Source organism: Botrytis porri (assembly GCF_014898465.1).
Source record: "Botrytis porri strain MUCL 3234 chromosome Unknown BPOR_004, whole genome shotgun sequence".
Classification (NCBI taxonomy): Eukaryota; Fungi; Ascomycota; class Leotiomycetes; order Helotiales; family Sclerotiniaceae; genus Botrytis; species Botrytis porri.
In genome coordinates, this window is record NW_024066078.1 from 2,245,859 (window position 1) to 2,262,278 (window position 16,420).

Consider the following 16,420-nt stretch of genomic DNA (forward strand, 5'->3'; position numbering starts at 1 on the left):
ATCATTACATACCACGATGATGGTCACAATCACTTCCAAGGATTCAATTAACCATCTTAGTAGCTTTACTCTAAAATTCATTCATCTTCTATCTGCGCTAATAGTCTCGCGTGCACTAGCTAGAAATTACGTTTACTATGTATTATTATGCTTTCAAGATGTATCTTACAAAAATTGAATCGAGTCACTAGACCCTTATGAACGGAAAATATTACTCGCTTAAAAATCAACAGACAGGTCTGGTTTGGTATGTTTCATGGGATTTGAATCTTGAAATATCTTTTGTTCAGGCTGGTGCGCCAAATAGTAGCTGCCCTGTTCTTGGTTTGTTTCCCCTCCATATTTTGTTATGATGCACAGCGAAAAATCAGCAAGCTTTCTTTTTCAACATCACTTGCGGGTATCCAGATGGAGACTAGCAGGATATATGTGATTTGTGAAGGCTAAATTAATAGTAAAATTATTGCGTATTAGAACTTTGATTAGTGTCATTCCACAGCCAGTGAAAACTTCTGTTCAGAGAAAGTAACATCGAAATCTCCGCTCAGAAGTTCAATATGGTCTCGGACGCTTCGCCCTACAAACGCACTAAGAAATGTGTCGCCTCCGTGAATCATATGGATACCCATGGACCTGGTCCAGACAATATGAACACCGCAATTGCAGGTCACAGTAGCTTTCTCTATTCATAATCTTTGGTTGTGCAACCGAATCCTTGGCACTCCTTAGTAGCTTTCGCTGGTCACTTTGTCAAGAATCTGAGGATCTTGTCACTTTTGTCCAACTTGTGTCCTTGACTTCGATTTTTTATTAGATACTTTGAAATTGCTACAAAGTTTAGGTTCTTATTTTGCTTGCACGTTTAGATCGTTTTGGCACTTTCGCTCAAATCATAACTAACAGGTCGCTTTCATGTTGTTGCATATCTCAAGATTCCAACAATATCGGCAACTGCACTAGACATGCAACACGGAGCTTTAATATACTTGTAAGTACGAATAGTATATTATGTGAAAGTGTTTGGCCAATTATGCTTGGTGCTTTCCACGATTAAATGCTAATCAGTCCTTTGTCGAAAATAGCGACATGACACAATGATAAAATTTCGGTAGCCTGATGACTTTAGCCATTAAATCTTCTCTTATCAAGCAAGCTTTACTTTACCTCCACAATAACATGAAGATTTCAATTCATAGCATTTTTACTTCATTCATACTAATTCAGGGTATCAGTAGTTTGTTTTGTCACATTCACCTGGTCACATTCATTTGCATCTATGATATCTTCAGAAGTTTGTTGGTGTAAATTCCTACAAGTTTCCTTAAATGGTATGTCATCCACTCAGAATAGTGAGTAGTAATAAGTTTCAACGAAAAGTACATCCCCGGCAGTCATTTCCTAATGAGCCACCTTTATTTCGAACCAATACATAACAATATTCCTAACAGTCCCAGTGACTATCACCACACACTTTTATGCGGCCAGCCGTTTTTCTCCAACCCTCAACTTCCATCCCGCAAGGGACTCCCTGTGGTAATGACCCACTATCTCTTGCCAGCAGTTCTTCTCTTTCCTGCCCTGCCGGCCTCATCCTCATCGACTCCCTGAGCCTCCGCCCGAGCACGACCACGACCACGCTTCTTCAGAGGTGGGTCAATTTCTATCTTGCTGGCATTCTCGTCGGTGGCAGCAGCCTTCTTGGCTTCCGAATTCTTGGCTACAGCAACCGAGAACAGTTCCTTTAAGCCGATCGCGTATCCCCACTCATGCTGAGTGTAATGTGTGTATGTTAACTTGAGGGGCTTTGGTGGCACCGAGCTTGCCACCAATGCATACACATCAGGAATTCTCTGAACCAGAGAAACCAGAGCCGCAGACCAAACATCACCGTCATTTGCATGCATGTATTGCTGTGCGACCTTGAGGCACCTTTGCAATATTGGCCAAAGGGCGTAGGTTCTGGCTTCGTCATCGTTCCAGTTGAATGTAGAGACTTGCTGGACAGGAAGAAGAACAAGAGGAAAGGCCAATGTTTGGAGACCCGGTGATGCTGCCTTTAAAACTTGTCGCTTTTCGAAGAACAAGTTTCTAGTTTTGCCATTTTCAGCCAACATGTGTAAGAACTCCAACATCTGAACCAGGAGTGGAGTCAGTTCCATGTTCTGTGTTGTCATATCTCTCATGAAATCCGCAACTATATCCAGGAGCATACTCTTTCGGAGAAGTTGGTCGAATCCGAAAGTGTGTGCTCCGTTCCTAGCAACCGTTGTGTTGAGGGTCGTTAGGCAGTGCAAGAGGGCAGGGAGAACTTCTCTGTATTCATGAGTCACTGAGAGATTTGGCGACTCATGACGGAAGTTAAGAACAGCATCATCGACAGCGCACAAGGCCTCCCAAGCCGCCCGAGTATCTGAAAAGGTGCACTCCTTCAAGTGGGGAGCTACACCACAACCCAAACAAGTCCCAAAAGAGCACTTTCCACACGCGGCAATGTGCAAATGGCTTTTTTTGTTGGCCGAATTGGGTGCAACAAGTTCTGGCTGGCTCGGATTGGGCAACCAAACTTGCGATACCTTGCATGTGTTTGAGATTCTGCACTTGATGCATCTCACTCTCATACCTTGCTGCATTGCAAGTTGGATATCCGGCAGGGGAGGGCCTTGTTGGGAGGTGCTCTCATCGTTGATGTCGGGAGTTTGCTCCTCCCAGGCTTCTTCGAAGTCGTCGTCAAATTCATTAGCATCGTGAGAGCTAATCAATTCCAAATCCCCCAAATTGCTCACAACCGACTGTGCATGTTGCTCTGGATCCAACTGCAAATTTCTAAGCCTGGTAGAAAGGGGATCGGCTAATCTTAGAGGCGACTGTGCAGGTGCAGCGACTTGGTCTGGAGCGCTGGTCTGGTTGGTAGTGAGTGCTGTCATGTTGAATGTGAATTGGCTGGCAGCAAAATCGACAGGGAATGAACCAGACATTTTGAATGATGATTCCGAGATGTTTATTGGATGGTTCGCCGATGTTTCGGTTGATGGAATTTGAGTTGTTTTGGTTGGTAGAATTTGAATTATTTTGATGGAATTCAAAGTCGATACCGTTGGAAAGGTGGAGGATCTCGAGGTACTTATGAGATTTGGACTTCTCGAGAGTGTTTGAGAACGAATAAAAAAAAGCAAAATTATGAGTGGGAATTCAAACCCCTTATAAGCAAATGAGAATTGGTATCTGAGACATCAAAACAGTCGCTGCGTAAGCGAATGTTTACGGTTCTCAAGATTAGATAATCATTTCTAGGCATATACGGTTTACGGTCATGGTTTTTGATGTGTATGTACTATTTCTCGCTTTTTAGCGTGACTTTTGGTAAGTTCGATTTGTAAACTACGGCAGTGAAGTCGAATATTGCTTGTCACGGTTGTTTATCGCGCGTTAAAATACATCAGCGCGTCAGGTACGGTAGCGATACAGCACAGTTTTGAACATGATGAGTCAGCTCGTGCGAGAGATTGTGAGTGTTCAGAACATGATAGTTGTCTTGCTTACTGATGTTGTTTGTCACGCTGCTAGGCAGCAGGCTCTATTACAGCCAAATTCTGCAATACGGTAGTCTTCTCGCTTAGTAGTCTCTCAATTCAAGTTAACACGCTCTTAAATACGGCTGCAAGCGAGAGACTAGACTGTTTTGATTACCAATATCTTCTATTAGATCCACTAGCGTTATACATCGCGAGTGTTGAGAGCAAGGCGACAGTCTTGCTTACTGATATTGTTTGTTATACTACTAGGCAGCAGGTCTAAATAGAGATGAATTTGCAATACGGTAGTTTTCTCGCTTATTAATCTCTAAGTTCTGATTAAGCGCGAGTTAGGCAGAGCTTTAAGCGAGACACTAGGCTGTTTTGATTACTAATATCTTGTATACACTCGACGCTAGTCCAGTGTATACAGCCAAGCGAGATTTTGGATCGATTTGCTTATAACCGTAATGTTCAATAGATTTGCGTGGATTAGATGCGGTCAATTTGTCAAATTGTGATGGCAGTCGGTCATACACATTCAATTTCTGCTTGAACGATTCTGACATAAGATTCGTCATTCTTGAAAACGGACTGAAGAGTGGAATTTCACAAATAGCGTATCACTGAGTAGTTTCCTGATGAATTTAGATGGAATTATGCATTCGATATTTTGAAAGTTCAAATTAGTGAACAACTCTTGATTCTAAGTGAATAAGGCAAAATCTATCTTTGCTTCTCGAGATCTTGAACAATTTCGGAAACAAGAAAGCTCCTCAGCAAGGAATTGCTTTGAGACGAAGAGCACCTGGCTGAAACTCTAGATCAGTGACTAATTAGAGTGACCCAGTCTGTCGCGACCTTTTATATGGCCGACGATCTAAAAGCTGAGAGGTGATATGCACTCCGAACCATCATTCCTGAAATTATCTGTGAAAAGCCTGTGCATCTCTAAAAAAGGAAGATATTTCGTCATATCCTAGCTAATTCTGAGGTCACAATTCTTAGTCAATGAGCAAGATAATTCTATGGCTAACCGAGTTTATTTCGCAGTGTTCCTATAGCAGAATAGCCAGGAATATGCACTTTTCACTTATCTCTCATGTTTCTTTACAGGTTCTTGATCTTGTAATCATTCAAACAAATTCTCATTTTTGGCGTCGTAGACGGAGAAGCAAGCATTGGCAGTTTGTAGTTCAATAGGACTAGTTGATATATTCCTTTAGTCTCGATTATCTAGAAGCAATATGAGGCTTTAAGTTGATTGGATGATTCTATGCGAAGTAGATTCAAATTGTATAGAAGTCTATAGTCTGAGAAGATTAGTTGGTATATACGTAGCGTTTTACTTCTCTTGAGGTATTACAATGTCTCGAATTGGAATAATTCATTGATATTTGTCTTTTCTATAAGTGGATATGAATTTATCAGAAAACTAGAATCCAGAAGAATTAAGCGAAGTATGAATTTCGGCTAAATTATTCGGGAAATCAAGTGATCAAAGAGGAATCGTCTGTATGAGCGATGAATACTTACTTTATTCTTTAAGTTCAAATTGAATACTATGATATACTAGTTTGAGAATACTTTAAATTAAGTATGTCTATCTAGGGAATCACGAAATTGTTTTAGGAAATATGATCTGACAAGATGAGATTTAAGCAGATTATTCATCGACGCTTTACGGATTTAGAACTTTATTAGCTAATAATATCGAATATCTTGAGACTTGACTACTAGCGAATATAGAGAATTAATATCCTATAGCTTGAAAGTTCATGAATGAAACTTCATCTTACTAAAAAAGTATGAAGAGAACTAAAAGTACAAGTTTTCAATATCAGACATAAAGTTCTTTACTTTAGCTTCGATTGAGCATCTATTAGATATAATCTGAAGAAATCGACCAGTTGATACTTTGTAATAGTAGTAATCGAACAGTGTTTGAACGATATGGTCTGATAGTAGTAAATCTAATATCTAGTTACATAAATATTTTCGTAAAGCTCTTAAGAACTGTGAGTATTATTCAACTAAATTAGACACTATACATGCCTACATTCTAAAATAAGAAAGCAATTATGTATTCCTTTGGTGCTTCTCATATGAAATTAAAGATAGCTTGAAACTAATGAAAAGAATACATATTAGTATCATCATTAATGTAAAGATGATACAGTTTTAAAATCTAAGCTTTGTGTATTATTTGAACTAAACTGACTAATGACTGTCAGCGGAACTAATACTATGATAGTGTCAATACAACTACGTCATTAATAGTAATATCATATGACGATATCGATAGTAAGAAATACACTTATGTTCCTATGCTTTAAGTGATGTAATAGGGTGTCTAATTCGATCATGAAATGGGGATATAAATTAGTTGGAAGTATAATAGCTGGGAAAGAAGAGAAAGATAAGGGTGAAAATTGGAGCATTAGTATGCATTAGTTCTAAACTATTTATAAGTAAGTGGTGTTGTGAAATCGTTTTTGAACAGCTGGCTAGGTGAAAACGAGTGTCCCACAAGGAGGATGTTGGAATTCTCTTTACTATATACCATAACATAGATCTAATTGCTATACACCTTTATATCCACAAGTTCTAGTAAACAGAAGCTTAAGGGAGGTGGGGATCACCCCCAGTTCTTCAAAAGGTTCCTTACATTTACTTCACAAAAAACAAGTCTGAAGAGAAAATTCAAACTATTTGATACACTATCTACTTGAAAAATTTATAGCTTATATAATATCTATATATAATTGAAGGGAAAAACATGAAAAAACCAAGAAAGATTTTCTTAGAAAAACCTATTAATTTTTATTATATTCGAATCAGAATATTATTCTTTATTTTTTTTCAAAGTTGTTGAATTGATACTTATTTGGGTTGAGGAGATATTGTTGTTGATATTAAGGAGAAGGATTTAATATATTTATATTAGAATTATTAATATTAATATTATTAATAATAAGTTTATTATATTGAATATAATTAATGGAAGAGGTTAAATTATAGATTTCTATAATGATTTAGGTTTTTTAGTACTTGGAGGCCTTATAGGGGGATCTTAATTATAAAGAAGAAGGTTTTTGAGTATAAGAAAATGAAGAATGAAAACTCTTTAAAAAACCTTGCTTTTTTTAAGAAATATTTTATAAAAGATATATTAATATATTTATGATTATTTTATATGATGAAAAGAAAAGCTAGACCTTTTGAAAAACATTTATAATATATCGATTTAGGTATATAGTATTTTATATTAATATATAATATTATTGTGAAATATCGATTTCAATATTATTTTGTATAGTAGATAATATATTACTAATTATAATTAAAGAAGTAGTAACTTTTCAATATAAAATGTATATTATTAAAACAATAGTATCCTAATATTATTATATCTATTATTTTAATCTTATTCAATCATCTAACCCTATAATATAGTCTTATTCTTTATATTAATAGAATAGTTTGATAGGCCCTAATATATTATATTCTATATTAATAAAATAATCTGGCGGGAGGAAAGAGAATGGGAGATATTAGGCTTTAAAAAGAAATTATATATTATTGATGTATTATGGTAGAAGGTGGATATAAGACTTATAAGTAATGGATTAAGGGTTATAGTAAAATTCCCGGAGAATTTGAAGTACTAGAGGGTAAAGACAATTCTTTGAAAGGGATACGATATTATAATTAATTATAGTTTTTATGATATTTTGGGAAGAGTTGAATAGAAAGAGGGGGATTATTGTAATAAAGTAGAAAGTGTAGGGTTTTTATAGGTATATTAGAGGATTTAATAAGGGGAAGGTTTTTGGATATAATAGGTTTATAATATAGGCGATTTGAAGGACTTGAAAGGATTGCTTGGGAGGTTGTTTGTGGATCTTAATAAGAAAGTTCAGGGGGGGGTGAGTTTTTATTTCCTTTTCCCATCTACCTTATTCAATTAGAACCATATATAAGCGTATCGTATAGTCTTAATATAGCTATATAAACCGAATCGATTATGAATTTACTACTACTACTATATAATTGAAACAATCCGTTTGATATGACTCTGATTCCTGACAACTTTACTCCTTTCTCCTGTGCTGCATAGAAGCAGCCGCAAAGTCCTAAATCTCCTCGTCGTCAAAAATCGCAATGGCTTCCTCCAGATCCTCGCCCTTGATCTTCTGTGCTGGCGGCTCATCACTCGCCGATCCAGACACTCTCCGACGCTTCCCACCCTTCTTGGAGCTCTCTGCCACACTTGAAACCCCCGCCCGTTGTAGATATTTGAGATGGGTTGGATCTTTCGTCGGCAAGACATCTTCCAAAACTTCGATGCGGTCGTTCTTGTGGGAACTCTTGAAGTGAGCTTTCAAAGAGAAGGGATCTGGAACTCTTTTCTCACAAAGCGGACACTGATATGGCTTCTCCCCAAACGTCGCATGAGTGGCTGCTTTTGTGAGTTTCTTCTCAGGTGCAACTTCTGGTGGCTTGATGAGCGAAGAACCCAACACACTGACATATTGAGCATCTGTGTGTGTCGACCGGTGCTCGAAGTAGTCTTGGGAGAGTGACGCTTTTGCAATCTCCCTAAGTCTAGCGAATGCTTTCGCTTGATCAGAGTCTCGAGACTGTGCGGAGTTTCCGTCCAAAACCGTTTGTATTCTTGATACGCGAGGTAGAACGATATTCCCATCTTTGTCTTTCCATGCTTCCCGCTTTGCAATAGATTTAGCGGATGGTAATAAAGCCAACGATCCACTGTTGTGACGGTGAGCAAGATTCCAAGCGTCTTGCATTGCGATCTTTTCATGCTGGTGTCTGAGTGTTCCCCAAGCCGTAAGCGCGAAGGCTTCCCCATGAGGAAAGGTGATAGCCAATGGATTATCTTGCTGATAATGATCGGGCATTTTGTACCTCTTCAACGTCGGTGCACGATTCATCAAGTACTTCTGTGGGTAGGCGACGAGGACGAGTCTCGAGTAATTGTATAAGTCTGGGTCCATCCACACCAGATCCGGAATCGGTGCAACGTATGGTTCCCTTGCCGAGTCTCCCATCATCCTTGGTGGAATGCCGAAATGCGGATGTCTTGCTCGGAAGACTAGGGCATCGCACGGTGCGAATACCCAGTAGTCACGAAGTGACATTATGGTAAAGGTCCCGGGCCAGCATCCTTCAACAAGATTAGACAAGTTCAGAAGCACCGACATTCGCGCTGGATCATCCTTCGCGTCGATGTGTAATGACCCAGACTTGCCCATCTCGATGGACAGAGAGACTGTGTTCACATTGGAGTAGTTGACTTGTATGGTCGCTGGAATATGTGTTAGAAATGCAAGTGCTTCAAAACATGAAGTTAGTGGATTAGAACTTACAGAAGTTTCTATTCTCCTCGTTGCCAAACGTGTACGCTACATCGATTTCCGATTGTAGCTCAAGTACTCTGAGTTCCTCCGCAGGAGTGACGTATCGGATAATCGCCTGCGAAACCTTGGCGATCAATTGCGTAGCTTCTGCAAGTTCATCGCAATGCTTGTAGTGGCCTTTCGTTGCGGTTGCAACTCCGCCACTATCTGCATTGGGTGGAATAGACCATCCCACGGTGTAAGTCCGACTCTTTCCTCCCTTTCCAGATCGAAGAATCTGTTCGAACCTATTCTTCTCAGAGTCTTTGCCTTCTCCTCGACGGAGAAGCATCTTTCGCAGCTTCAAGATACCTTCCATGACGAAGCTAGGTAGTTCCTCTTGGATCGTCTTCGAGTCAACCTGCTGAGCTGTCAAAGACTCATTCTCATTCTCGTTGACGAAGACTTTTTGGTTCGGTCGAATTCGATTCATCTGGATTGATCGATCCTCTTCTGCTGTCAGATACCCAATAGCATCATGTATCAGGTCCGGAACTTCTGAATTTCTAGCTCTTGCCAGCCATGATTTGTCTGTGAAGTTTGGCATGTGGTAAACATGGCCATCTTCTCTTTGTTTTGGAGGGGAATAATTAAATTCAACAGGTGAAGACATATTATGATACTGTTGTCACTTTGTCTGATGTTGTAAAGGTAAATTGTTTAGAAGATTTGATAATTGGAATTGTGAAAGAGAAGGAATTCGAGAACTTTGTAGATTGAGAAGAGACTCTCTTCAATTGTATTGCCGAATACCGGCTTATTTTGTTCTATGAACCAAGTATATTCACTTTCTGAAACTTAGATAATTTAAACATGTGTTCCGAGGTCGCAATCTATTCACTAATTACAACTTAACAGCTTGTAAAGTTGATTCCCCATACAGCTCGGCTATACTCGACCGGTTTATTCCTTGTTTATTGTAGTCATTACTTCAGGTATTTATATAAAAAAAGTGAATTATATCATTGATTCAAGAAATCTGATAAAGAAGTGATTTTTGTACACCAGGAAATCCCACAAAAAGGAGCTGCTGTATTGCAGGTTTATATACCTGAGTCGGTCTTCTCTTACTTTGTTTGGTTCTGTCATCTGATCAGGTACATGATATGAGATGTCCATGTTCTGATACGACTTCAAAAACTAGGTCCAAATGAACATTTAAGAGCAAACCAGCTGTCCAGTATGTAGAAACAATCCATCTTGAAATCAACGTGTTGAGATGATCAAAAGAACAAAGACCTTACAGCTGAGGTACTGATATAGTACAAACTTTATGTAGAAGTTGTTACTCAGTTCCACCCATACCACCATCTAATTTCCCTCTTTGGTAGTAATGTTGTTTCCATCTAAGTCAAAAGAAAACTTCCAGCCAAGGGCACCATACATTTCCATACTTCATGAATGCCCACATGACGTTACTTGCTAGCATATCACTAGAAATCATCAAGACACAACAATCCTTTTCCTCCCAAACAGATATAAATCACGCAAACAACCACAAGTCAAAATCAATCTGATACCATCGAGGGTACTTTGCATAAATTAATGTTGCTATAGCACACTTACTATTTCGCAACCCCTCTATAGTCCAGCTAGTAAGATTATCAAACTAAAAAGAGATAGTCATGTTTCCAAAGCGTACATGGCTTTAGACGTTTGGCATAGCACATCTGATATTCCTTCATCACCCATCCATCTTAACCAACTCACCAAATTTTTTCTAGTTCTCCACTCACCTCTTTTTCCTGAGAATGATTTATCCACCATATCATACCCCCCCTCTCAACTCCACGAAATAGTTCTATCCATCCCATCAATCTCATCTCATCCTATGCCCCCCCCCCTCTCTCTAAAATTCATTCATAAATCAATAACCTCATACACACTCCTCCGCATTCTCCATTCCCACTTCCCAACCTCAGTCCCCCAGCTCAATCCCCCTTCCCACTCCATTCCATCAACAAACAACCTTTTATGCTCTCTATACTACAACAAAACACAACACAACACAATATCCCATCCTACATGCCATTCCCCAACATCTCCAAACTAAGCCCTGCTCTGCGTGTACATACCCGAACAAACAAACGAACAACCCACAATCTATCCACCACTTCAAATCTCAACTCCATACTCACCACATCATCACCCATCCCTCCCCCTCTCCCCTCTCCCCTCGCTTCTCCATAACCACTCTTTCACCACCATTTTCAACTTTTCACCTTCATCCCACCCCCTGTTTTCCTCTTTCGTTCTTCCCTTCTTCCTACAATCTCAATCTCAAGCTCCAGACTATCAACTGCACTACAGTTCACCTTACCTCATTTACTCAGTGCCCCACCCCCTCATCCCCTCAAACTCTCAAACCCTCAAAACCAACAGCACGAAACACTATCCTTCCATCCACAACCAAGAACCACACCAGGAAAACATCTTTACATAGCAAATTGCATACCCACTTCCTCATCACCGCCATAATATTTGTCTGCGCCCATTAGCTTTGGCTTTCAAACTAAAGTCCTATACACCCATGCGCACTCTTCAAACACAACCTAGCCCTCACACCAACATCCCACACACAAAGACTTCACACACAAATCTCAAGAAAACCGCAGGGTTTACCATATTTTAATGTGTTTTTCTCAATTTTGCCTTTCGTTTTTCATGAAATCTACAAACAAACCAACACTCTCACCGAGCTGCCCCGATATAACGAGAGTGCCCATTCCTAATCTATGTGTATACTCAGTATGCGTAATTACAAGGCCCGCCTCCACCCTTTTCCCGTCCCTCATTTTCGCAATCAGTCTCGCATCTCCCCAAACAATCCGTTCCATCCTATCCATGTACCCACGTTCCCCAAACCAAATACCAATGTCATAAAAGTAATGCGTGCACCAAACGTTTCCTTCCTTCCCCAGATCATTCATTCGATCCAGCGGCAATCAAACCAATATATTCATTTTACTACTGATTTGCCGAATTGCGAAACAAGAACCAAACAACCAACCACCCACCCATCCAGCCAGTCATCCACTGACTCATTGATGATACGAAAAAGCAAAGATCAATTAACAAATAACTAGAAGCAACGCAATAAATTCACATCCAGAAGCAATGCGTGTATCAAAGCACCCACCCCACCACAAACGGGTGGTTGCTGATTACGTTGAGAAGGGACCTTGATTTTTTGAAAGATCGCTCCCTCCTCACCCAAAATTTTCATCGAGAGGAGAGGTGTCATGGGTTGAGGTTGTACAATGTACCGCTGAGGATTTAGAACCCTGTAACTACTCGTCTAAGGCTCGGTATCTTGTTGCTCGCGCTTTTTGGTGCTCTCTAACCAGCGTCGCTTGCCGGAACGAGTATCGAAATGGGGAATGGCAGTGACATCCCTTCCTGCATTACCAATGTTTTCCTTGACTTTGTTGCGCCATGCATCAACTATTATAATTAATTAGTATCGATTCCTCCACAGACATATGTAAAGGACAAGTATATGACTCACGAGCTTTTTGTAAGAAAACCGACCTGTTCGCGAAGGTTCTGCTTTGATGCCAAGTCATTCTGTAACCTAAATCATTAAGCTTGACCTCCAATGCTCTCTGAGACTTGCGCATTCTTGGAATAGGAATTTCGGCCTCTTCACCATTGGGCAAATGAACAGGAAACATTTTTCTGCCACGTCGAGAACGACCTCGACCATCAACTTCATCATCGCTATCATCATCTTGAAAGAAGTCGCTGCCGTTGGCCAATGGAGGAGGTGATTGCATTTGTAGAGGGAACCAAGATCGTGAATAGACGGAGTTAATCTTTCGGTATGAATCTGGAATTTCATTGATATCGACCGTATCCAAAGTAACGCGGACACGAACACGACTTTGCTTAACGGGATCCTCAACCAAGATGAACTTGCGCTTCTTTGCTTCTGGAACATTACCGAAAACATCGACGCCATCTTCATCATCTTTTGATTGTGCGGCAATGGGGTGGGACCCGCGGGGTAAAGGACGTGCATCGTGAGCACCAGGAACCATGGAAGCTCCGCCTACTGAACTCGAAGGGTAGTTATTGTTGAAACCAGGGAAGGCTTGGTTTTGTCGGACATCGTCTCCCGAATTAGCAGATTGCCCAACTGGAGCTTGATGGTGGTGGTGAGTGTTCTCATCCATATATTCGTCGTCACCTACACATGGGTTTATTGATTAGCCTCTCAGGTTTATCCGGGAAGCAAGGCAATAACAATACAAAGCAAGCAATGTGGAGCAATACAATAATATACAAAGACATAACGCGGGGTAATGGGTAGGTATCGCAGAAGGCAGAAAGCAAAGTGCAATGTTGTATTATACATGAAAGTGCTTTTGTGACTAGTCACTTTAAGGTCCCAAATTTCCCCCAATCAATAGGTATATTCGCAAGAATGGTATCATAACAAAATAATAATAATCGCACATCACATCTGGTGAAACATACCGACTTCTTCTCCTCCTTGGTTACTTCCATCAGGATGGGCGTGGTGGTGATGAAGCTGGGGACCACCCATACCGCTAAGGTTAGGTTTGCCCATGCTTCCCGCACCACCAGGGCCCATGTTCGCAGAAGGTGGCATCCCTGTAGGACTTGGACCAGTCATGTGAGGATTATGACTTGTAGCCGCTTGAACCGCTTTACGGTTGTTGATTTTGGCCATTCTTCGAACTCGACGACTTCTCAATCTTGGATCTTGGTTACTGTTTCTCCAACTATCGACCGCCCTTTGTATTAATCCACGTTTGCCACGTAGGCAAGGATTCAATTCTGCCAAGGCCCACCCGACAGTGTTGCACTCCGTTTCGTATACCAATCGATTTCCCCTGTATTGATCCTTGCTGCAGCACGCCCTCGGGTAAACACAATTCTCCGTTTTAAATTCCGGGCCAAGGTTTTCAACGTTTATAGACTCGACATCACATCTGATTGTATATTCCATCTTAACACGATCGCGCGAATATTCAAATGCAATCCATTGAACTCCATTATTATCCTGTCGCACAACGAGCGGGGTAGTGGCTGGAATAGGGCCCGGTGCGGCATTGGGATTGACACCGCTGCCACCGCTTCCAGGCGGATTGTTGGGCTGCATTTGAGGTGTACCGTTCGCAGAGTGCTGAGCCCCTAAAGGTGGATTTGGTCTAGCAATCTGTGGAACGTGTGGCTCCATCTTTGTTCGCGGACTTCCAGTCATACCAGGTTGTTGATGTTGATTAGGATGTGGTTGCATCTGGTGCTGATTTGTCTGGTGTGACATGAGCAGTGTTGGTTGTGAAGTCATGGATTGCTGATGATGATGCTGTTGCTGCTGCGGGGGTGGTGGTGGTTGCGCATACGGAGAGGGTCCCCCAGGAGCCATAGGGGGGGGGTATTGCTGCTGAGGTGGCCCTGGATAATACATCTGCTGACTTTGCTGCAATTGTGAAGATGACGCATACATCCTGTTCTCATGTGCAGGCGATGCAACAGAGGCTGGGGAGTTGGATTGAGGGGTTTGGTAAATTGGTGGATATGGAGCACGAGTCATATGTTGAGTGGCCGCCATGATGTCTGGAGTTTCTGGACCTATGTGCAAATTAGTATTCTGTCTACAATTGAGGTATAACGCGTCAGAAAATCGCGTCTACACACCTGCGGATGAATATGTACCCGATGCGCTTGAAGTACTGTAAGGACTTGCGTGAGTTGGGTAATATGGAAGTTCTTGATGTTGACCACCGGGCCCTGTCGCAGTTTGTGGATATTGAGGTAAAGCGTGTCCAGAAGGATACGCGTTAGGATGTTGTGGTGGTGGAGGAGCTTGTTGATGGTGCTGATGCACAATACTCGAAGGTCGCGGTTGTTGTTGAAGATGGTGCGAAGGTGGAGGACCTTGACCTTGCGGCGCGTGGTGGGGATGATGCTGCATTGATGCCATTTGTTAGTTATGATTTCTTCAACTTTTATGATATATGTAACGTCAAAAATGTAGAGACCATTGGGGAAAACCAGTCGCGTCGCGATGTATTTTCTGAGACTTTAGATGTATGAAAAGTGGTGGTCGATCCTTGATGACGAGGGTCAAGTGCAGCAGCGCGGTGCCTGGAATAAGATCTTCTGACAGGACAGGCGGCGCAGAGTAATAGTGGTAAAATAAAACAGCAAGAAATCTTTAGATGCGGGACTGGGACAAGGGAATAGAACGAGGGTGTACCTCAGTATAACAGATGCCTTGCTTCTATTACGAAATTTTTCAGATGAGTGGACAAGGACCACAAGCGATGAAGGCAATGTCCGAAGATCCAGTTTTCAAGTAGTGGATCTGACGAGGGTGAAAAGCTTATGAGATGAGCAAGAATAAAGACTCGAAGGAGCCGGAGAATAATAACAGAATGGGGTAGGTAGAAGACTGATCTGAGCGAGGATAACGTACGAGGGTGAGTAGCTTTTGATGAGATAGATGATTGTAAAAAGCAGGACCGGAGATAGGCAGGGTAATTTGAGTGGTCTGAAATGGGGAGGATTAAGCTTGAAGAACAAGGGCTTCGAATGGATGGATGAGATGGATTTGATAATGATCAAAAGAAATGTGGAAGAGGGCAAGGGGAACGGAAATGTAAGTTATTCAGTGGAACCAAGGACAACGCATGGTATAAACGTGACAAGGGTAATATCGCATGAAAATGTAAAAAGGTGCGCGGACGTTGCAAGGTATTGAGACCAGATGGGGTATAGAATTTAGGGAAGAGAAAGTAGCCAGGGGCAAGGAGGTGGGGGGTTGATGTTTACAGTTTATAACATCTTTTTTTAAGTGCACAAGGAAAGAAAAAATGAAATAAAAATGGTCCGGGCCAGGTTCGGTTCGTTTGGCCCTGAAAAGACAGCGGTGTGTATGGGTGGAGGCAACTAGTCTGTTTTCAAAGGATGTTGGGCTTGAGAATTGAAAGTGGGGCCAGCCACATGAACTTGCGCAGTACCATACATGAATAAATAATAATAATTTTCTAGAACCAACTTACTTGACTCATTTGGGAGAATGAGGCGAGTGGTGCAGGGAAAATTGTTACGTATAGTATGTGCAAACTGCATGGAGAAAATGAAAGAATAAAATCTTACTACCGAATAATAATATAAAGATTACGACTCACGACTAAGAAGCTAAAAAGCTAAAAGGCACTTTCCTTTCTTAGTTCGTGTGTCAGAATATTACTAGAAGGTTTAAGGTGGAATGGAAGAGGGAAGCATAAAAAGAGACCATCCGTTGTTGATGCCGGGCTGTAACCTTGGCAAGCCACTATACCAAAGTCTCCTTGAGACTTCCTGCAGCCTAGTATGAATATCCTGCTTATGCTTTCATAATCCTCCTCCTAATAATTGTTTTTGCGTCGGCCAACTTGAACCAATACAATATGAGAGACGAAAAGGACGAATCCTTGGATCCAATCAACCACACAACCATCTTGAGAATTGACT

General features: G+C 41.1%; 3 protein-coding genes across 3 annotated transcripts; all 3 read right to left on the reverse strand.

Annotated features, from left to right (window-relative positions):
- Positions 1-1,544: 1,544 nt before the first annotated feature.
- EAF01_003593 (uncharacterized protein) lies at positions 1,545-2,975 on the reverse strand (the record flags this gene model as incomplete). The annotated part of the gene is made up of 1 exon (XM_038911847.1): positions 1,545-2,975. The coding sequence occupies one exon, from the start codon at positions 2,973-2,975 to the stop codon at positions 1,545-1,547; it is 1,431 nt and encodes a 476-aa protein (XP_038773082.1).
- Positions 2,976-7,648: 4,673 nt separating this feature from the next.
- Positions 7,649-9,545, reverse strand: EAF01_003594 (uncharacterized protein; the record flags this gene model as incomplete). Its single annotated transcript, XM_038911848.1, has 2 exons — positions 7,649-8,841; positions 8,903-9,545. The coding sequence occupies 2 exons, from the start codon at positions 9,543-9,545 to the stop codon at positions 7,649-7,651; spliced, it is 1,836 nt and encodes a 611-aa protein (XP_038773083.1).
- Positions 9,546-12,230: 2,685 nt separating this feature from the next.
- EAF01_003595 (uncharacterized protein) lies at positions 12,231-14,885 on the reverse strand (the record flags this gene model as incomplete). The annotated part of the gene is made up of 4 exons (XM_038911849.1): positions 12,231-12,376; positions 12,441-13,121; positions 13,412-14,533; positions 14,600-14,885. The coding sequence occupies 4 exons, from the start codon at positions 14,883-14,885 to the stop codon at positions 12,231-12,233; spliced, it is 2,235 nt and encodes a 744-aa protein (XP_038773084.1).
- Positions 14,886-16,420: the final 1,535 nt, after the last annotated feature.